Source organism: Furipterus horrens, unplaced genomic scaffold (assembly GCF_987537825.1).
Source record: "Furipterus horrens unplaced genomic scaffold, mFurHor1.1.pri manual_scaffold_2, whole genome shotgun sequence".
Lineage (NCBI taxonomy): Eukaryota > Metazoa > Chordata > Mammalia > Chiroptera > Furipteridae > Furipterus > Furipterus horrens.
Window position 1 is genome coordinate 59307009 of NW_028327172.1, and position 22944 is coordinate 59329952.

At 44.7% G+C, this 22944-nt stretch overlaps 1 protein-coding gene across 1 annotated transcript in view; it reads left to right on the plus strand.

The window, feature by feature from the left end:
* ME3 (malic enzyme 3) overlaps window positions 1-22944 on the plus strand; it is a 200044-nt gene that overhangs the window by 85207 nt on the left and 91893 nt on the right. The window contains exons 2-3 of the mRNA XM_090265758.1: window positions 1816-1949; window positions 5018-5167. Coding sequence (XP_090121884.1) covers window positions 1816-1949; window positions 5018-5167 — 284 coding nt within the window. The remainder of the gene's footprint in view (window positions 1-1815; window positions 1950-5017; window positions 5168-22944) is intronic.

Below are 22944 nucleotides of genomic sequence, written 5' to 3' on the forward strand. Positions count from 1 at the left end.
TCTCGTCCTTCCCCCTCCCAGCTGATAACCCTCTGAATGATCCCCATATCTATGATTCTGTTCCTATTCTGGTTATTTGCATAGTTTTTGTTTTTATTTTTTTAGGCTCTGTTGTTGATAGTTGTGAGTTTGTTGTCATTTTAATTTTTTGATCCTCTTTTTCTTAAATAAGTCCCTTTAACATTTCAAATAATAATGGCTTGGTGATGATGAATTCCTTTAGCTTTACCTTGTCTGGGAAGCACTTTATCTGCCCTTCCATTCTAAATGGTAGCTTTGCTGGATAGAATAATCTTGGTTGTAGGTCCTTGCTTTTCATCACTTTGAATACTTCTTGCCAGTTGCTTCTTGTCTGCAAGGTTTCTTTTGAGAAATCAACTGGCCAACTTTATTTTTTTGCCTGTCAAAATCCAGTTGTCCCAGCACCATCTCTTAAGAGACTATTCTTCACTTTACGTGCTATTGCTAAATGAAAGAAGCTAGTCTACATAATTCCAATTGTATGACGTTCTAGAAAGGGCAAAACTGTAGAGACAGTAAGGAAAACAAACAAACAGAGATTCAAGGAGATGAAGGAGGCATGGATAGGTAAAACACATGGGATTTTTAAGCACTGAAACTTTTTGGTATAGTACTGTAATGAGGGATACATGATATAATGCATTTGTCAAAATTCATAGAGCCATGGCCAGGTGGCTTAGTTGGTTGGAGCATCTTCCTGTACACCAAAAGGTTGCAGGTTTGACTCCCAGTCAGGATTCATACCTAGATTGTGGGTTTGATCCCTAGTCAGGGTGCTACGGGAGGCACCTATTGATGTTTCTCTTTCTCCCTGCCCCCATCTCTAAAATCAATAAGTATATTCTTGGGCAAAGATTTTTTTAAAACCCTTCATAGAACTTCACAGTACAAAGAATGGACCTTAGTGTATCTAGACTTTTAAAAATTATTTAATAGGTTGGAGGATGCCAGGAAAGAATGCAGACAGTGACAAGAGAATCTAACTGTATTACAAATGCATGATACAACCTCAGTGAAGGAAGTGGAAGGAAAAGTGCTCACCTGAGCAACTATGAAAATGAGTGAAGTTTGTAAGACTAAAGACAAAAGGAATTGCACATAGGCAAGGTACATAAAGTTGTTTCCCATTGTGGTGCAGGTTAACAATTTTGATACTGCTATAGGTGTATACTGGAACTGAATAATTAAGTAAATGGGCAGCAGATAATGGGAGCTGTTTGTCATGGTTAGTGTGAGAATTTACAGATGAGCAATGTGATGAGGCCAGAATGACCCACGTGGTAATGGGTTAGAGTTGGAGACATTAGTATGAACTTAGATTTAGCTTAATATAGATTTCTTTTCTTGCTGTTAGCTGAGGGGGACTAGAAACAATGAAACCTCAGTAGTAAGAAGCACAAATAATAAGTAGAACCCAGATCATGGCTCCTAACACCGTGTTCCAAAAATGAAATCAGGCCTTTTTGAAAAAAATGGCTGATTCTAGGACTGGGGCAGACAACATATAAGATGAGCCTGGAGCATCTTTAGTAGCAGGAATAAAGGGAGGGAAGGAGAGGAGAAAAGAAAAAAAGAAAGGGAGAAAGAAAAAAGGAAAGGCATGGGAAAAAATTATGGAGTACAGGACACAGGAATCAACTGAAGAGTTCCTCATGACCAATTGGACGAAATATTGAGTCCCGGGGCCCTTTTCTGTTGAGTCACAGTGACTTTTGCCTGTCAGTGGGTGGACGCTTTCTGTTCCTTGGCTTCCTGCATATCCATTCATGTGTGTGTTTTTCCTGTTCTCCCCAGGGGATGGCCTTTACACTTGAAGAAAGGCTGCAGCTTGGAATCCACGGCCTAATACCCCCCTGCTTCCTGAGCCAGGACATCCAGCTCCTCAGGATCATGAGATACTACGAGCGGCAGCAGACTGACCTGGACAAGTCAGTGCCCAAAGGCTACTCTCTCTCTGCCTGAGCCCTGGGCTCAGCTGTTTCCTGTGGTCCACAGAGTGTGTTTTGTATACTCTGCAGACGGGAAATGCTGAGAAGCTTTCCAAGAAATCTTAAACCCAGCCCTGCCTTCCAAAGGGGTGACAATCTCCCTGAAGGACAGGATGTGTTAGCATTGATAAGTCTGCATGTTCTGGGAGGACTGGGAAGAGAAACTGAATTCCAGTCAGTGAAATCTGGGAGGGCCTCTAGAAAATGGTGGGACCTGAGTCAACCCAGAGCATTGATAGGATTTCAGCAGACAGCAGTGGGTTCACAAGTGGCATTTCACTCAGGGGAAAAAGTGGAGTAAAGATGTACTGACAGGTGTCTTAAGGAAGTGGCCCATGGCCCATGTTGCTGGAACAAGGGGAACATGTTAAAGAAGAGAGAAAATGGACAGGGACGCCTTGGGAAGAATCCGGTATGTCATATGTTGAAGGCTTGTGGGGAGCAGTTGATAATCCTGCCACCCCTCTTGGTTCTCCCCAGTGGGGACATAGACATGAAGAGCCAAATGGGAATGACAGGTTTAGCTTTGCTAAAGAAGGTAGTGACCCCCAGGTCACATGGCATAGCCAGGAATTGAACATGGGTAACTGGCAGGTAACTGGTTCTAGAGTCTGTGCTTTTAACATCTCTGCTACGCTACAGCTAAGATGCATCAGAGCTTTGTGGCTGCAAGACTAGACTCTAATAATTCATTAGAATGAATTCAAATAATCATTCTACCTCTTTTATTTTAAAGATTTTGTTTATTTATTTTTAGAGAGAGGGGAAGGGAAGGAGAAAGAGAGGGAGTGCAACATCAATGTGGGAGAGAAATATCAATTTGATGCTTCTTACATGCCTTCAGCTGTGGACCCAGCCCGCAACTCAGGTGTGTGCCCTGGCCAGGAATTGAACTAGCGACCTTTCAGTTCATAGGCCAGTGCTCAATCCACCAAGCTACACCAGCCAGCTACACCAGCCAGGGGTTTATTCTACCTCTTAATAGTTATTTAGCCTCTTTGGGTCATTCCTCCTCTGTACAATCAGTGGCACCTAACTCAAAAGGTTATAATGAGAGTTAAATGCATCAGTATTTGTGATGTGCTTAGAACAGTGCCTGGCACATAGTATGTACTATGTAGGAGCTTATTAAATAAGCATGTCACCTTGCTATGGGCTCCGGCAGAAATGTAGGGAGCAGATAGGGTTCTGCCTACATATCTGTAAAGCTCAATGGCCAAGACTTTGAATTACTGAGTGTAGCTGTCCCACAGGGGGAGAGTTCAGCAGCTCTTCAGGGTCATTCAGCACCCATCTTCCTATGCACCCCCCAACACTAGCCATTGCTTCTAAGCAGTAGCGAATAATCCCCCTACTCCTGAAGCACTGAACTCTGAGTACAAGCATATTACTCTCAGTAACTCCAAGGCTGTGCTGCAACACAGGCCAAGTATTCTTTTCCTTTGTTTATCCCACTCAGACTGGGTCCAGCCATGTCACCCTGAAGAGCAATCTGAACCTCCTTCTTTTCTTAAATTCACAGAGAAGAATTAAAGTTCAAGTGAAATCCTCTTTCCTAAAAGATGTTCAACTATAAAAATTAAAGTCAGAAATCCTCTCCCCAGTTCCTTCCAGCTAGATGGACAGCATTTATATACCTAGGAAGACATGGCAGGCTGGGAGTGGGAAATGTGTCTGATCCTGGGAGCTCCAGAGGGCTTGCTGCAGATGCTCTGTTGACTACCCTGACCCCCTCATTCCCAGGGGTCCCTCATTTAAGTAGGTGCTTAGGGAAATGCTAAGGAGGCTCCCAGCTTCTTTTGGATAAGGGCAGTGATGTGCTGGTAAATGTTTAATAACTGGTTCTGGGGCAGGGGGTGGAGAAGCCCTGATTTATAGTATTTGCCCCTTTTCATGGTGTAAATAATACCACTGTGACTGATACCAGGTTAACAACTTGATATCACTGACTACAAAACTGGGAATAGATGTGTACAAATGGCTACTGGGTAAGGAATTCTTATACTGGTAATGAGCTGAGATCCTGGCTAGTCTAAGCATAAATCCTCCCTTCTTAAAAATAGCTTCTAAAACACAATTTTTTATTCTGGACCAGTGCCTTTGTTGAGGAAGAAGAGGTTAAGGCCCCAAGATGTCACAAGATTTCCCCCAAGTCTCACAGCTAGTAAACAGCAGAGCTGGGATTCAAACCTAGGATCCTGATGCCACACCCAGGGGTCATTCCCCTATCGGAAGACCCCATTCCAGGCCAACATCTCAATTGCCTCCATACTCTCTCCCAAACTGTGGTCCAGAAAGATTGTGATATCAGCAGTTACTTATCCCTCGAGGTAAATTTCAAGCCCTGGGGTGTTTTGTTTTGTTTTTTCTCCTAGAGATTTTTGCATTTCTAGGAGTGTGAATGAAAGGCTCTTTTCCTGGTTTAGTGATTTCAGGCTTCAGGGAACAGATTTTGGAGGAACACGCTTTCTGAGATCACTGGGTACTTAGCCACTTGTGAACACCACTTGTGGCAGGAGCCAGCCCTGTGTGATAGGAGAGGCCAGTTTATGAAGCACTGGTGTGCCCTCAACCCTACTCCACCCTCAGAATGTTACTAATCTCTTTCATTCACTAATAATAACATAACTAACCATCTTGCACAGTGGTTGAGAGCACAGATTCTGCAGCCTGCCACCTTGGGTGAGGCATTCCACTTCTCTGTGCCTTGGTCTCCTTTGTCTCTCAAATAGCAGAAATTGTAGTACTTACCTCACAAGTCATTGTGAGTGTTAAATGAGTTAATGTAGAATACTTAGAACAGGACCTACATCACATATAATAACAAGCACCATAAGGCAGGTATTATTCTTCACAATTCATAGATGATGAGATCCATGCCTGGGGAGATGGGCGATTTGCCTATGAACGTGGCTGAGTGGGAGCCCGGGGTTTTTGCACGAGCAGCCTCCCCTGCTGCCACACAGACTGCTCATGTGAACAGCTTGATTCTTGTCTCCCTCTCCAAGGTACATCATTCTCATGACACTCCAAGATCGGAACGAGAAGCTCTTCTACCGCGTGCTGACGTCAGACGTGGAGAAATTCATGCCCATCGTGTACACGCCCACCGTGGGGCTGGCCTGTCAGCACTACGGCCTGACCTTCCGAAGGCCCCGGTGAGCCATCTGGGGGGCGGGGCTCCAGGACGGGGTGTCTCGTAGAGGGGAATCAATTCTTTCTGCTGGCCCTGCTTATTGGGACTCAGAAGGTTACATCCTGATCAGGCCAGCCGCCCAACAGGGAAACATTGGATTTTAAGCCCTTGCTCAGAAAAATGACCCCATAAGCAGAAATATGAGCTGAGAGAGTGTCTAGCAAGAGGCTAGCAGAGCTTCTGAACCTCAGAATAAATGCCCATTGTGTAATCCAGAATTGGCCTGAGAGGCATTTCAGATTTTTCTCTTATTATCTCCCTAACAGCTCTCCCCACTACACCTACTTTTCTGGTTCTCTCCAAAGTACCAACAGCTCTATTGCCAGTTGGGGGCCAATGAATAATGGAGTGCTGGATAGCAAAGACTGAATTCTTTTGCTGACTCAAAGAACCAGCATTCCTTCCTTTGGGCTTGACTCAGATTCCACTTGAAATGTCATTTTATTAGGCAAAAATTTGGCACTACATTTTCTTTCAGAGCCAAAGAATTTGGGGGCAATTTTCCAAAGAGATTGCTTGGGTTGTTTTTTTCATGGTGAGTTCAAAATACATATTTTTTTAAATAAAAAAGGAGGAAATTGGAGGATTTTCTAAAGGTCCTCAGTGCAAGGTGCCTGACAATTATCAGTATATAATCCTAGCACTACTGATACAGGAGCCACCTGGGTTTATTATATATAATGGGACATTGTTTTAGTCAGTGTTAGAATATGTAAATATACTATGCACTGTGCACAGATGTGTAATTTACATTTACAGAGAGCTTATAAATCCATTTATAAATTATGTGCCATATGGGGAACATGTAGTCATGGATCTAGAACATCTCTCATTAATTTGGAAAAACAGTCCTCCAGTTCTGAAGCCAACATTTGGGATGAGCGCTACACACCAATCACTGGCACCCCAGATGCCTGCTCTCACCCCTTCCCAGTCCTGCTGCTACCCTTGGCAGAGGATATAGTATCAGGCCTGGTCTTGATGGGGGTGTCCAGCTGTTGAAGTGAACTTACCACTCAGAGCAGCTGTACTTCTGCAGCTCTACTGGGAGGTGGGGGCAGGACACTGCACCAGGGCCCTGTAGCAGTGCTGATATTCAGCCGGCCTCTTTCAACAGAAAAGACATGCCCATTCTCTTGTTCTTACCCCCAAAATCAGTACAGGCAGAGACATTGGGAGCTGTGTTGGATGCAGGACCCGATTTACCTTCCAGTTCCCACTCAGAAACTGCTTCCAGGTCCTCCCTCCTCTAAAGTGCACGTCAGCTCAGGTCATTCCCTCTTCCAAGGCCATCAGCAGCTGCCTAGGCCTTCAAGAAACAAGTCCAACACTTTGACAAACTACGCCTGTCATAGCCCAGCTCGTACTCAGAAATCCCATGTTCTAGCTACACTCATCTATTCTCCATGCCCAGGAACACCTGGTATTCTCCTCCTTCATGCCTTTGCACATGTGGTCCCCTCTGCCTCAAACACCTGCATTCTCTCCTGTCCTCATTCTCTACCCATCAAAACTGAGGTGATCCTTCAGGGCCCACCCCAAGAGTCAGCTTCTCTGTGGAGCCCTCCCTGGTCCCTTCAGGCTCCCTGACAATCAATTACACATGCTTCTAGTCCATAGTTTTATCTTTTGTATTTTATGTTTTTAATTATTTATATATCAGCCTCTTTTACTAGAACACTAATTTCTTGAGGGGGCAGGAAACATGTCAGACCCATTTATGTCTTCAAGACCAGTGCTTGGCAAGTAATTGCCTCTCAGATGGGAAAGTAGCATTCTGAGCTGACTGGGAATTCTAGTCTCCTTGACCTTGGGCAAGTATCTTATCCTCTCTCAGCCTTAATTTCCATATTTGTGAAATGGAAGTAATAATACCATCTACCTCAAATAATCATTCTGAGGGTAACATGTGATCATGGGTAAGTATAAATGGTGTAAATGTATTTGTCTGTTTTCCTTCAGTAACTACTATAGAAGGAAGGAAGGATTAATAGATGTATATGCACTTTTAAGTTTGTCCAAAGAAAACAGAGTCATTGAACATATAATGAACTAACACACTTAACTACAGACATGATTTGGCTCTTCCAAAACCCCGTGTTGCCTGAAGAGGTCCTTTAGCCCTCATGGCATGGCTCACTGCCACCGCTGGCTTGCAGCTGAGACCTTATGGGGCTGTGAGGCCATCCCACTCCCACCTTCCACTCCCAGGCTGTGTGGAAGCCTCCTGCCACAGACTCTGTGCACTAGATTGTGGATTCTATTGTCAGTTCCAGGCAAACCAGTATCAGGGTCAGAAACCTGCATATGCAATGGACTCATAAAGGTACAATTTGCCTCCAGAGCCCACTTCATAATCCAGGGAACACACAAGGCTAAACTTGAATTAATGGACATTTACGGAGCAGCCACTAGGTGCTGGGCATCGTGTAGACTGTGAAGTTACCCCAAAGAACAAAATACAGTTTTTGACCTCAAGCAACTTACCAGTGGACTGAGGGAGCAGGCAATAATAATGTAAGTTAAATATAATAAAAGTTACAAGGACATGGATACTTAATAGAGACAAAGAATTCCAGGGATACAAGGGAGAGGAAAATGTATTTTCTCTGTGGGCAGCTGGAACGCTTCACAGAAGAGATGACATTTGAACTGGTCCTGGAAGGTTGACTAGGAATTCCATAAATAGAGGAGGGCTTGGTGTTAAAGGCTGTGTAGACACCGGGGCAGTCAGCTCACTTGGGTATCTTCCCATCTCCTGTGCCTGGATAGGAAGGTAAGGGGAGGGGAGCTAGGTTTCCACACCCGTTGTCTTAGAATGGAGCCTTCCAATGTCCTGTAAAGTTATTTTAGTAACGGTATCTCCATTTTATAGGTGAGGATTTTCAGGTGGCCAGAGGAGAGGAACTGGTCCAAGATCACAGTTGGCAAGCAATTGGAAAAATCAGAATTCTGACTGTGGGAACTGGGGAAAGCCACACCAAAGAGGTGGCATTTGAGCTGGGTCATGAAAGACGAATGCAACGAACTGAGACAAAAAGTATTTGTCCGCAGTGATCCAAGCATACTCACCTCCCTCTCAGTAGAATGTATGGCCTCTGGGGCCTCATTGCGGGTGAAACAGGAGAGTGGAGAGTCTGGATAGGGAAACTTACCAGGGGTTCTGCCCAACAAAGAAGAAGTTCTTGGTCTCCTTCCCACCACTTGGGGGTTGGACTAATGAGGAGCTCTTTCAAACTCAGGTCTAGGCCCCACTGGTGGTTCTCCAATGGGTCAGGGATGGAAAGGAACATGGCAGAAGAAGGGGGGTTCATGGAGATGGAAAAGGGCCTTGCCAGCCACTTGAGCCCAGAGGACCTGGTCAGCCCTGAGTGGGTGTAGAGGGTTCTGCAGAAGCTGGGCACATAGCATGGGAAACAGGTATGGGAAACCGCATGGAACCCACAAGTGAACTGGGACCAGGAGGAAAGCATACTGATAACTGATTGCTAAAGGCCAAGTACTGTCCTAAAATCTTTACACGTATTAACTTATTTAATTATTACAACCTCCATAAAAGGTAGGTACTATAAACACCGCATTTGTAGATGAGAAAATTCAGTCACAGAGAACTAACTTGCCCAAAGTCACAGAGCTCACAAGCTGCAAAGCCAGGACTTAAACCCATGCAATCTTACCAGAGTGTGGACAGGTAACCACTTCACTTTGCTTCCTCCTGTCACTTGGAACTGTGTACATTCAGTGGTCATGCAGGGAAGGGTGTCCTTGCAGCTCAAGGAATGTTGGATTGCCTGGGTGTCTAAAGTAGGATTGCTAGATATCCTTTCCAGAGCCTCTTGTGGGAGGGAAGGATGAAGCCAGGACCCTGGGCCCCAGGCTGGGTGAGACCAAAGGAGGCCATCTTGAATTAGTCACTCTCTGTATAGACCTCCTGAGTATGTTTTGCACGAACTCTTCTTCAGTTATTTGACATGTGACATTTTGAGCTGTTGCTCCGGGTTTTTATTTGGCTGCATTCCAGGTATTGATTCCACACCTGCCTTGCTCCTGAGGGAAATGAGAGTTTGGGCTCCACCCCAGCCTTGAGCTTCATCTGAGGCCTGGCTGAGAATGGCTTTGCAGTTCAGCATCTGAAGGGAGGACCGCCCACCCCACAGCCAAAACGGCAAAACAGAGAGAGCCAGGCCTTCTCAGTTTCTGAAATGATAAACGTTCCTGCTTGTTCCCGGGAACAATAGAGTCCTCTGTGAAAGAGCCTGCCTGCCCCTAAAAGCTAATCAGATCCAGCTGATGCTAAAATTGAACCTCTAACATGCCCGGGGCTCTGCATCACCTCACCAGGGAGATACCCAAGTATCTCAGGGGTGCCTGAGTATCCCCGGGCAGAGGAGACATAACAGAAGGTTCTGGGCTCTGTGAAAACCCTTGCCCCATCCTGCTTCTCCCCTGGCATACCCTCTGCACATACCTTCATGGGGTGGGGTCCCAACTAGCCTGGCTTAAAGGAATGCCCCCTGAGGGTCACTAGTGTGTGACTTGGAAGAGGTGAAAGCCAGAGGTGAGGCTGGGTGGGAGGCCAGGACAGGATTCAACCAGTGAGATAGTTTGCTGTCCAGGGTGAGCAAATCCTCTCCCCGCCCCAGGCTCCCTGCCTCTTGACCAGTCCTGTCTTCACCCTCTTCATCCTCTGGGGCTCCCAGCTGTATGTGCACACCTGCAGACCTAACACCTGCCAGCCTCTGTGTGGAGGCCAACCTCAGGGGCAATGAGGGCTGAGTTGCAGGTGGTGGAAAGAGCACAGACTCTAAACCTGGGCAGACTTTGAATCCCAGCTTCTGGTGACTTTTGACAATTAACTTAGCACCCACTCAGTCTCATGTGTAAAATGGAAATAATGTCCATTCAAGTGTCTGCTTGTGAGGATTTCATGAGATTCCACATAAAAAGGGCCCAGCTCATCTAGGTGCTCAACTGCTGTGATCCGCTAAACCTGGCACCCCCAAGATCTGCCACCTGATTCAGTCACCCCACATAAGAGTCTAAACTGTAAACCAAAAGGGCATCTCAGTCCTCTGAAATGCCCCAAACCCTGTTGTTTGATTAACACCTTAACTGATTGTTACTTGTGTTTACCCAGCAACATGTGAGTGCTTAGAGGGTATGAAGAGCTAGACAGGTGAGGGTGGGAAGTGGGACTTGGTTTCACCAGCTGGAGACTCTAGAAAAGATACCTGAAGACATATTTGGATTTAAACAAAGCCAGAAGCCATTGGCCCCGAGCCAGGCTGCTGTCTCTAGTACCTGCAGACAGGTGGTTTCTGCACACAGCCCAGGAGTGTGCACACAGGATATTAACGGCTACCATTTATTAAACACTTACAGTGCTCATGGTGGGCCTGGGCTACCTACTTTGCGTACGTGATCTCTGAGCCCTGCAACGATCCCACAAAAAACTCTCCCCAAATGAAAACTAAGGCTGACTTGTCTAAGACTTTGCAGCTGACCCAGAGCCAATTTCCTGTGTTTTTACTGTGTTCACAGTCCAGCTTCTGGTGGCCCATGATGCCTCAGAAATAAATACCTGCCTTCTTGTCTTCAGATCAATTCCCTTGTGTGTCCTGGTTGCACACTTGAGGGGGCGTGCACACACACATACACGCTCAGCATGCTGTGGCGGGGAGAGCACTGGGGCTGCAGTCCAGAGGGAGTGGGCCAGCTCCCCCATCAATAGCCATGCGGCCTTGGAGCCGGGCTACCACACCTCGCCAAGCCTGGATCACATGAGCTGCCTGACTTGTGGAGTTGTTGTGAAGGTCAGATGAGCTCAACGTGGGGTGAACGTGATTTATCAATCATAAAGTTCTTCATAAACATAAAGGGGATTACTTTTTTTATCTCTTCTTCCTCACACTAACCCCCATAAAAGGGTGTGGTTGAGGCTCACACTTGCTTCCCACTCACTAGATCTAGTGAGCCTTTGCCTCATTTGAAACTTTTTTGTTTACATTGGGACCCTTTTATCTTCAACCACCTCCATCCATATCAACACACACAAGGGCATGCACCTCTGCTTCCTAGATGCCCACTAAAGCCATTTCTAGCTATTTATAGGACAAATACGTGCCAACACCTTGACCAAAGCCATTCCGAAAAACAAAGACAACCTTATCTCAGCAAATGCCAGAGACCACTGACACCCAGGGCACAGTTCACAATCTGGACTCCAGCTCAGCTGTCAGTCCATCAGGAGCACGAACACACACGCGTGCGTGGGCACACACTCACACACTCCCGGCATAATTGGGAGGCAGGCAGAAAGCAAAGATTAGCCTTGTCAGACCACCGTCTCCTCCCCATCCTCAGGACACCAAAGTGCTGATGCTTTTGGCTGAGTCCACGCCACATCCAATTACGCCCAGGTTCCTCTGCCAAATGGTTCCAGCTGTGCCTCTGGAAAGCCTTCCGGAGCAGAGTAAGCACGGGGTCTGCAGCTGGGTCTGCTTAGCTCCTCATCTGGTCCTTTCAGTCCTCCAGCCTGAGTGTTATGGACAGAGCACTGAGGCAGGGGTCAGAAGACCTGAGTTCTAGCCTTCGCCACCCCCTTTCTGACTGACTCTGTAGGCAAGTCACTTAGTTCCTTAGTCTCAAGTAACAATGATAGGGTTGAATTGCAGACTTCTGTGGTCTCTTCCAGCTTCAGACATTTATGATGAATAACCCAGACTCTACTACCAAGTTAGAACTGAGACCTTTAAATGAGCTACAGTCACATTATGTAGCTGAGCCTAAATTTCCCTATCTGTAAAATTAGGAGGGTCGAGTTAAAGCAATGGTTGTCTGTTAGAGCTATGCGTTAAAAGCACTTAGGGGGCTTTAAATCAGAATCCGTGGGGTGGGGCCCAGGCAGCATTAGTCTTCAAACACTCCCCAGGGAGTCTTATGGGCAGCAGGGCTGAGAACCAGTGAGCTGGGGGATCTCTGAAGTGCTTCCCAGACATGCATATCCCGTGACCTTTAGGGAGCTGATAACCCGCAGTCCATATTTTCTAAGCCTGGCAGTATATTGAAGCGTAGAGTCATGACAATATAACAGAACCTTCACCTGCAGTTCAACCCTCAGCAAGCCAGACTGTTGAACCCCACCCACCGCCAAGTTCCCTCCTGTCTCATTCACAGGACTAGTGGGGGGAGGGGAGGAGGAGTCTCACATGTGCTTTCCTCCTCCCTCCCCCAGTTCCCTCCTGCAGCCCTTGTCACTGCACAGAAGTCACCCCTCTCCCAAGTTGCACACTCATCCTGTCAATAGTTGATCAGACAGGAAAAAGCATCAGACCAAAAACGACCGATCATTTGGATGAGCGCGTGACCCATGTGTCCTGGATCAAAAGATGAGCCGGGCCACGTGGAGTCCTTTGCAGGAATGTGAACAGAGTGAGACATGGGAAAGGCTATATGGAAAAAAAATTTCCACTTAGGAAGGGAAAAGGCAAAAAAGATGCAATGGTTTAGACTTTTTTAAAAAACCAGTTCATGATTTAGACTTTAGCCCTGGGTCATAGTAGACCAAAGGCAAATACCGGCCATAGGAACAAAAATAAGAGTAGGAAGTAAAAAAACAAAGGAGAGAAGACAACAGGACAGATGGGAGAGAGAGAGGAAGAAACAGGCAGAGCAGTGACAGTCCTTCACGCTGTTTCAGTTCATGATAGCCTGACACTCCAGTCCCTCTGCACAGGTGTACAGTAAGCTCCCTTTCTTCACAGGTGGCTTAAGTGAACATCTGCCTTAGGTAACCAGAAGAGCCAAACTGAAAAACAGTGGTGACATTAGGTGGGTCTGTTTAGTACCCTGATCCCCTCGCTAATCAGGTGGGTGAGGCTCACATTAAAGTAGGGTGTCTCAAACTTTAGCGTGCATTAACATCACCTGGAGGGCTTGTTAAAACATGGATTCCACAGGTCTAGGATGGGGCCAGAGAAATGACATATCCAGCATATTCCCCGTAATGTGGTTACTGCTGATACACAAATCATACTTTGAAAACTACAAGGTTAAAGGCTGGTTAAAAATTAACAATGAATACAGCCCATCTGATGGAAATAGAAGGAGTAGGTACCTCCAGGCCCCACTGTGCGTTAGTAGATAGAGCTGGGAGTCATGAGATAGAGGTTCATCTCCCAGTTGTATAGGTGTGACCTTTAGCCAATCCCTGCCCCTTTCTGGGCCTCCATTTCCTCATCTATGAAATGAAAGGATTTTACTACTTGGTGATCTTGGAGGCTCCTTCCAACCCTTACAGCCTTTAATTTTTGAGCAGATTAGAGCACTATGCTATAAATTTGCCTTGAAGGTTTCTGACATTTAAAGGAGGAAAATTCAGAAGTGGATGAAAACATGTACTTTTCATTTTCTGCCAAGAATAAGCTTGCAGGCTTATCTACAGAAGTGTCACTGTTGCTGAGAGCTCTGACTCACACATGGGCACCTTCCCGGAGACCAGCTGGGCTGTCCAGGGTCTGTCAGGGACTGCTCGGTGCCAGAGCTTGGGAATTCATGCTGGAATCGATCTAAGGAAGGTGGCACGAGGAGTCCTTCCTAAGTGTAAGGTTCTATGGCTCTTTGACACCAATGTCACAAAGTCTTGTGAAGTAAGTTAAGTTGTATCTGGATCCCATATCACTGACATCCATTGGAACAGAGAGATGGAGGAGAGAAAGATAGTTTATTTTTGTGTCTGAATCACATGGTTTTCAATCACTGAAGGAACTGGTGTATTCTTTTTGAGAGGAAGTTTTGAGACTTCCATACCAAAAAAGAAATGAGTGAGTTTGTACTTAATTCATGTGACCTGCCTGGGATTTTAGCATCCAGAAGGAGCAGCTTGCTGTGTGGGGAAGACGGAGGACATGCCTCTGCCATCCATGACTTTGGAGGCTGAGAGTGAAGGTGAGAATGGTTAGGAGCCTCACATAGATGCAAAGATTATATTTTCCTGCTCAAGCTGGAGGCAGCTGAGCTTTATTAACCAGGATGTTGTGGGTTTGACTTCCTTTAGGCAGACAGATTTCCCTGGAAATTTAAGCAAACTGATTTCTGTTTCTATTTTATCTGACTCCATCCTTTTCTTCCTTGGTTCCTGGAAATCCCAGCCATGCAGACAAAGGAATTAGGTGTGGAAGGATTTCCTTACTGAAGGAAATACATCCATACAGGCAGGAGCTGAGTAGGCCTTTTCTTAAATAACGTTGATCTCCCATTAACCTGTAAAATACACAAAAGCTTGTGTTTGCTCACACTAAGTTTAGTCCAGAAAGTGTGGCTTCTTAAGAGATGCTACAAACAGTGCAAATGTTTTGAAAGGTTCTGGACTGAAGGAAGAATAAAGGATCGTTGTTGCGGAATTTCTTGAAGGAAAGTGAAGACCGCCTTACCAGAAAAGAACTCCACCACCAGCTGACCAACCCCTAAATTCCATTTATTACATTCGTGACCTTGCGTCAGTCCATTTTACCTACAGGAATCCCCTTGAATTTCCCATGTGCCCTGAGGGGGTAGCATTGTAAACTTATGCATAAACTGATTTCTTAGAGACTAATTTTAAACCATCATTTCCTGAGACCACCGGGATTGGGACTTAGGAAAGATAGTTTTATTTGTTTGTTTGCTTGCTTGCTTGTTTGAACAAGTCAAGGATGAGAAGTAACAGATCAAAAAGATTCTGTCTAAGGTACTGGAGATGGAAACAAGGCTCAAGCAGGGACCCCAGTGTGGTGTCAGCGTTGCCCAAAAGGTGAGTGGAAGGAAACAGGTGGAAGAGCTAAAAGAAAAAAGGTAATATGAATGTTAGGAGATGGACTTCTCCAACTTCACATGGTTTATCATAAGAAACTTGTCTCTGGATCACCAGCTTCAGGGGAAAATTAAATGTCTTGTTCTCCCCTTGCTCTCCCATGGTGCCAAACGTGTGTCTTCAGGCATCTACCAGAGAGATCACTTAAAGACCGTCTTCTGAATGGTTCAACAAGCATTGATGAAGCACCGTCTTTATGGTAGTTTATCATAAGTACATGAAAGATCCAAATGGGATAGTTTCTTCACGCTCCTTATCCTTGAGGAGTCTACAGCCCAGCTGAGGAGCAGAGCAGCTCTTACTTATTGACATAAGCCAGTCAATAAAGTGTGCATTGTCTAATTTACTGTGAAACTGTTGAGGTAATTCATTATGGTAAAAACTCTCCACTGAATTGTTGGTTCTTAATCAAAATCTTGAGAGAATGGTTTTGAATTACATGGGGAAGACGGCCCACCACGGTCCCTGGCGTACAAAGATCTATTGGATGGGTTGAAGCAGGAGGAAATTCATAAAGCAAAATGTGTGGCTGGAACCAGCCAAGGATCACAGGCTCTCAGGACTAGGAGCATGGAAGATGATGCTAGTTTGCCATTTTCTCCTTCTTAACAAATCCCCAGTTTGGGGGTTTGTTTTGTTTTGTTTTTTGCAGTTATCCTTCTTTCCCTACATGGCCATATGCTTTGAGCAAGACATGGCCCTTCCCAGCACCAAGCAGTAGGTACTAATTAACCCCAGACAATGATAGTACCCCCTTGCCAGTGACAATTCTGGCCAAAGAGATGTGAAGCGATCTTCTAGAGGACTTCTGGGAAGGTTTTTCTTACCGTAAGAGAGCTCCTTTTCCCCTGGACACTTTCACGTCTGCCTGGGATGCCTGGAACGGTGATGATCATCCTGCAGTCACGAGGAAAGCAGCTCTAGAAACAAGCCTATAATGCCAAGGATGGTAATGTGGGGAGCCTGCATCCTTGGTGACATTGTTGAGCCACTAAATAAATAATTCCTGGAGCTGCCTCCCGCTGGACTTCTTGTTTTGTGAAATAAATTTCCTCTTTCCATCTAGTTGAGTCAAAGTTTTCAGCTGAAAGCCGTTTCCCTTCCTGATGGAATGCGTGAATCACCTCTGTCAGATAACAACAGCTCACATTTATTTATTCAGAGCTTCCAGTGCACCAGGCAGTCTTTTGGTGCTTAACTCTTTAGGCCTCTCAACATCTCTTGTATGTAATAATATTACTTGGTCCAATTTCATGAATAGGAAACTGGGGCCCTGAGACTTAAAATAACGTGGAAAAGGTTACATATCTCGCATACAGTAGAGCCACAGTTCACACCCAGGCTCCAGAGTACACACCTCACTGCTGCCTATCATGTCCTTCCTGAGACTCTTCTCTCTGATCTGAGGCAGAGGACTCACAACTTCATCAGCCCAAGCATATGCAGGGTGTGTGTGGAGACCATTCCATTGATGAGGTGGGTAAGAGGTTTGGACTGTGTTCATCAGGGCTCATGGTCCACTTCTGAGAGGGGAGCTCACCAGGAACTGCTGTATTAACTGAGCCACAAGGAGAGAAGAGTCTGACAAGGTCCTAGATGTGGAGATAAGGGTGCGAACACAGGGCAGGATGCTGAGAAAGAGGTATCTGCAGCACATGGACGCTCGTTGGATGTGAAGGTGAAAGTGAGAGGGAAACTCGTTGGAGTTGACATGGTGTAGTGACAGTCGTGGAAAGTTGAGCTTGGGCACCAGAAATGGAATGGTGAGCTGGACTACACTAACTACTACCACTTCCGGAGCGGCCAGTGTCACGATAGTCATGTTACCTTTATTGCCTTGAACTCTCACCACAGCCCTAAGAGATCAGAATGTACTACTGTCCCCATGCCACAGAGAGCGGTTCAGAGTGTTAACAGGAGAAACCTCATTCTTCTTGCTGATGCAGTAAAGAATTACAGATCAGCAAGTCTGTTAGCCTGCAAGTGGGGTTTATTAGTGATATGTTCTCATGGAAGAGAACAGGCCTTGCCGAGGGGAAGATGGGAGGCTTAGGTTCAGGACATGGCAAGGTAAGGGTGGCAAGAGCCCCATATATAGTTGGACCTATATAGTTAGTGGGATGGCTGAAGAAATTACATATTGATTAATGGGTAAAAGTGGTCCAGCTTTCGCAGAGGTAACATGACTACCCAAACAAAGGTATGTGTCGGGGGTTGTTAGCCTGAATCCTTACCTTGCTCCAGACCTCATTTGTTCACCTTGTTGTAAAACAGATACGCAACAGGAGGCAGTTACTTAAAGTTGGGGCAGTTACCCAGAGTTATTTATGGGCTCTTTCTGTAAGTGTTAGGGACTCCCTCATAAAACAGATAGTGACTAGAAGTAGGCAATTGACTAAAGTTGTTTTATGGGCTTCTTCTCTGGGCACTGTGGACCCCCTCCTCTTCTCCCTTCTGGGCCCTGGGATGAATACACAGTTTCAAAGGCTTTCTTTCCCAGGCAGTGGAAATGATACACAGAAGTTCAATGACCACTCTCCTCCCGTGTTAGCATGGTGTTTCCTGTGATGTTGGAACACCTGGCAATCTTATCAGACCAGACTCAGGACTGCTGAATTAGTGGGTGAGACATGTCTCCCTCCTCCTCCCTGCCTTGGCTTACTATCCATCTTACCTAAATGCTAAAAGGCATTTTCTGGCAACTGGGACGCTAGACACTGGCCAGCAACAGCAGCGCAGTCTCAGAGTTCTTCCTATGCTATCTCCTGCCCCAAGAGGTGATAGGAGACCTGCCTAGAGCCAAGTGGCAGATTCAAGCCTGAGTCTGTCCTACTCCAAGGCCTCTCCCACCTTCCACATTGGTACTCCCCCTGGTCCTGCAATGCTAAAACTCAGTATCAGTTCTGAATCATGTGTCCACAAAGATGCCCCTCCAACACCACAACAACAGAGCAAACATGGTCCTTAGACAATGATATTAACAACAGATGTCAGCAAGAGTCTCGTGTGCGTCAGTCTCACTGGAGCCCCCGTGGGGAGATGGGGCGAAGTGGGGCTGTAGCTTGCAGTGCTGTGCAAGGTGCCCAGTTAGTAGCAGGAAGAGAACCAGGGCTTGCGGCTTGGCAGGTCCTTCACACGTGCACAGGCAGAGCCTTTTAGGCATGTAGCAAGGACATGCCAAGCACTTCATGGCTTCTGCTCCCATGATACGCCCTTGATTTGATGTTCAGATATTTAACGTCCTCCAATTTTAAAAACACCCTGTGTAGCCAACACAGATGTTACCTGTGTGCCCCAAACAGCCCACTCCCCAAAACTCCCCAACAACTTCCCACGCTGGGCTGCCAGACTGGCTGAGGCATTTCCCTCTTTAGAGGACTTGGAAAACAGAGTCATAGGCCTTAGGTGGGACCCTCTCTGAAAAGAGATGAAACTGATTAGCTTGTAAGAGACACTCAGGCTTTGCATTTCTGTAGCTGTCCTGCATACAATGACAGGGTCACGCTGCTGTAAATGAACCAGCTTAAACTGAGGCCAAGAGGGGACCTGACACCCTCTCTACCAGGGTACAAGTCAGTGGAAATGGTAGGACTAGAACTCAGGTCTCCTTCCACAGTGTGGACAGATAGGCGTTCCCCTGCCATTTTAATTAAACTTAATTCATCATTGTTACTTATATTTAGACTGTACTTTAAAGTTTTAGAGTGAATTCGAATGCAATCCTGCCAACTGCTCTGTGAAACAGGCAGGGCAGCCCCTTGAACATGAGGAAATGAAGGATTCCAGAGGTTGACTGTCTGAGGCTGTGCAAATAGTAAGAAATAGAGCTGGACCTAGAGTTCAGAACTTGCTATTTGTATTTGCCATCCAGGACTCTTTCCACTGCTGGACTGTGAACCACTGATGGGCAGGAACCATGTTTGTTTAGCTGCCTGTTGGATACCCAGCACCCAGTACAGAGCCTGGTATATGGTTCTTATGAGATGGAAGATGGAGGGAAGGATCAGTAGACAGAAGAACAGGATCAATGGATAGACTGGAGTCTTGTTTTCCTGATGACTTCTAATAGAACCTTAGAATGAACTGCTATTATTAATGGCTGTTTACTTAAAAGACAAAGAGCTTCAACTCTATAACTATGTTTAAAATGCATTGTCTTAATGTTTTTTTAATGGCAATATAAAAAGTGGTTTGATTCTTTTAAGAATCTTCAGTAGGAATACTTGACAGGACCTGGGACATAGTAGGCACTTTAAAAGTGTATTTGGGATGTATTTGAATTTATTATTTTTTTTATATGTGTTTTATTGGTTATAATATTACATTTGTGCCAATTTCCCTTCCCCCTGCTCCCCTCCACCCGGTGGCCCCCCTCCCTCCAGTTGTCCCCCCCTTTTAGACCATGTCCATTAGTTGTGCATACAGTTCTTCTCAACCTCTCTCTGTCTATTCCATTCCCTCCTACCATGATCCTTAATTCCTATATCATCTCCCTCCCTCTCCCCATTCCCCCTCCCTGTTGACCTCCCCCCAATATGTTCTCCGTACTATAGTTCTTTTTCCACTCTCATTGCCGGGATGTATTTGAATTTAAAAGCTAGGCTGGAGAGATAAAAAGTAATTGCAAAGAGTTTCTGTTACTGCGATAATTAAAGAACAGATTTTATCCATTATTTGCAAAATAACTTTATCCCCAATTCCAAGCCTGTTAATTGGGAAGAAATCAATAGCTAGAGTGGAATGAGATCATGACCTGCGTTTCCAGAATCCTTGGTTCCCGAGGGTTAATAACAATGTTGAATCCTTGTCGCAAATGAGGTTCACTAGGTTGCCTTTGCATGCTGGTGCGGATGGACCCTGTGTGAGCCATTCGGTGCTTCTCATGTGCAGCCAAGTGGAGGGACATAGATGTGAAGTTGTCATGGTAACTTTTTTACTGATTGGAAGTATAAATGAAGCTAGAATGAGCCTCCTGAATTGTATGGTGGTGGGGGGCGGGGGGTGGGAGTAACCATTAGCGAGGAGCAGAGAAATTCTCCTTCTAAACAAAGACAGTGCAGGAAATTGGAATTCAAATAATAGTAGCACAGAATCAGGTAAGGCACTGGCTAGAATAATCAAGGTAAACAGCTAATTAAATGATTTTGATTAGCAAATTGGGAGGGCAGTATTTGAGAGTAAACCTCCACCTAGGCCAGTGATTTTATTAAAGAGTACAGACTCCAATTCTCTTTCCCAAGATTCTGATTCACGGGTCAGGAATAGAGCTCAGGATTCTCCATTTTAAAACTACCCACAACTTATTTTTGTGCAGGAAGCTCATGAACTGCCCCAGTTGCACATGAACCACATTTTCATAAACTCTTGTAAGACAAAGTATCAGAATCACACTCAAGCTGGGGCTGACTCAACTATTCTTGCTTAATGGAAGAACTCAGGGACCATAAAAGCTGTCTTAGCTACTAAGCCCTAGTTTAAAACTAAAAAAATAAAAATAAATAAAGAAAACAAAACAAAGGAAAACAGAGTTTAACTAGTCAATGATTGATAACAGTTGAGTTTCCAAAACATGTTACTTTAGTTCATACATTGTACTTTCTTTTAATTTCATATTCTACCAGATGCTTTACTAATTGACAAAAACCAGCATTTGTCCACTTTGCCGGCTGGCCTTTCCCCGCTTAACCATATGACAAATTTCCACTTCCTCTTTCAAATCCATCCCAAATGTCTTCACCTCTGCTGCCTCCTTAGTCTCTGCCCTCCCTCCCTTGCTTGCAGAATATTTGCTTGCTTTTCTATGTTTTTCCACATAGCCTCTGCTAATACTTAGATCAAAGTTACTGCATAATAATCCAATAGTTACTTATGATCTGCTCTATTGGACAGAGAGCTTGTAAGACAGCATGTCTTACTCATCTTTGTATCTTTGTATCTTTGTCCTTTCCCTTTCTTTAACCACTAGTATGGCATTGGCCATACACCAGGTATAAATGAATGAATGAATGAATGAGTGAATGAATATAAGTTCTCTAAGGACAGGGATTTTTGTCTGTTCACTGAAATAAACATCCCAAGTGTCTAGATAAGTGCCTGTTACATAGAGGGGCCTAAAAAATAATTGTTGAATAATTCATTAACAAGTGCTTTAGCGTACATAAATAGAAAAGAAAGACCAGACCTGCTATGTTTCTTAGAGTAACAGTAGAAAATTTTCACAGTAGCACTCATATTATCTCAGTATCCGAAACAGATTAAGATTGAGATCCTTAATTTGATTATCTGTCCTCTAATATTTTGGGGTTTAGCTTGATAGACCCACGGTGTTCTAATAGAGGAAAAGCAGTAATATTGCAAGCATTGTAGCTCATACCTACAAAATTCATATCAAGTCAACTTCTTTTTAGTCTTACTCATTACATCCTACAAATGGCAAGGTTGAGATTCTTTAGGATAATTTACATGGAATAACAGTACAAATAGCTTTCATTTATTGAGCACTCATTAAATGTACCAGGCATTGCATTACCTGTTTTTCATGTATTATCTCTTATCATACACAACTTTATTCAAAATGTTTTATTATTCCTATTTTACATATGAGGAAACTGAGGTTTAAATGTAGTCATTTTCCCAGGTTACTCAGCTACTAACCAGAAGACCTGAAATCTGAGTCTAAGTCTATGCAAGCCTCTGCTCTTGAGCATTACAGTAACTCTGATGTTTCGAATTGAATGGGTCCATTGGGACTGATTTCTGACCAGAAAAGCACACATCTTTCCCAAGCCACTTCAAAGCAAATACTTTCTTGCCCTTGAATAGCATTGATCTTGAGTTTTCTGAGATTTCTCCCTTTAAAGAGATTTATAGTTTAGACCTAAACTCAGTCAAAATGACAAATTAAGTCAAATGCTTAATTACACTCCCTTGCTTAATTACACCTGATGAGTGGCCCTTTCAGGCATTTGGTTCTAGGCACTTAACTGTCTCTTACATTTGCTTCCAGTGATCAGGGCCCCTATAGTTGACACATTTGTTTTCCCAGTGAACTTTTGTCCCCTTTGAAAAACTGCATTCTGTTCTCCTTTATTAAATTCCAGCTTTCATGACTAATATGCAATGATAAGCTCCAGAAATGTTTATATAATAAATTAAAGTGGGCAGAGTCTTCCGCTTACAAATTGCTTCAAGATAGGACTCAGATGCCTGTGTGTAGAATTGTCTCATAAATGCTAGCATAAAATGGATTTACGCTTTTATCATTTCAGCTTGGACTTGGCTTAGGGGCCTATTGTTTCCGTGACTCTTGATTGTGTTCTGATCTCCTAGTCTGTTTCTCAAACTGAGGCTATGAGATTTATGACTCAATGGGAAAAAATAGGCGTGACAACTTCTCCAACCTGCGTTGTTAAAACAAACAGGATGTTTTCCTCTCCCTGTCTTGCACATACCTGTAAACAAGTAATTTGTTGGCAAGGCTTTTGAATCTGGGGTGTAGAGATTTCAGACTGTCAGGTTTGATGATTATTTGCTTTGGATGTTTCAGAAGTTCGTGTTAGAACAGAGCCTCGTTCCAAATACTTATTGCCCAGAGACCCAGATTAACTAGAGGCCCTCTAGACAGCAGGAAGGTGTTTGTTTATTTTATAAAGTGGAGGCATGTGTGGGTCTGTACTGTGTTCGTAGCCATAAAAGAAAGTGAAGAGTGTTAAGTGTGACTTTTCAGGGAAAAGGGGGCCTAAAACCTCTGTGATTATTATTTTTGGAGGGGTAAATATTTCAGTAGAAAAAGAAACTCCTTTGTACCAACTCTCTCTGAGTTTTCTTGGCACATCTTAATATTTTCAAGTAACAGCTGAAACCACAGCTGAAACCCTGTTCTAATTGGA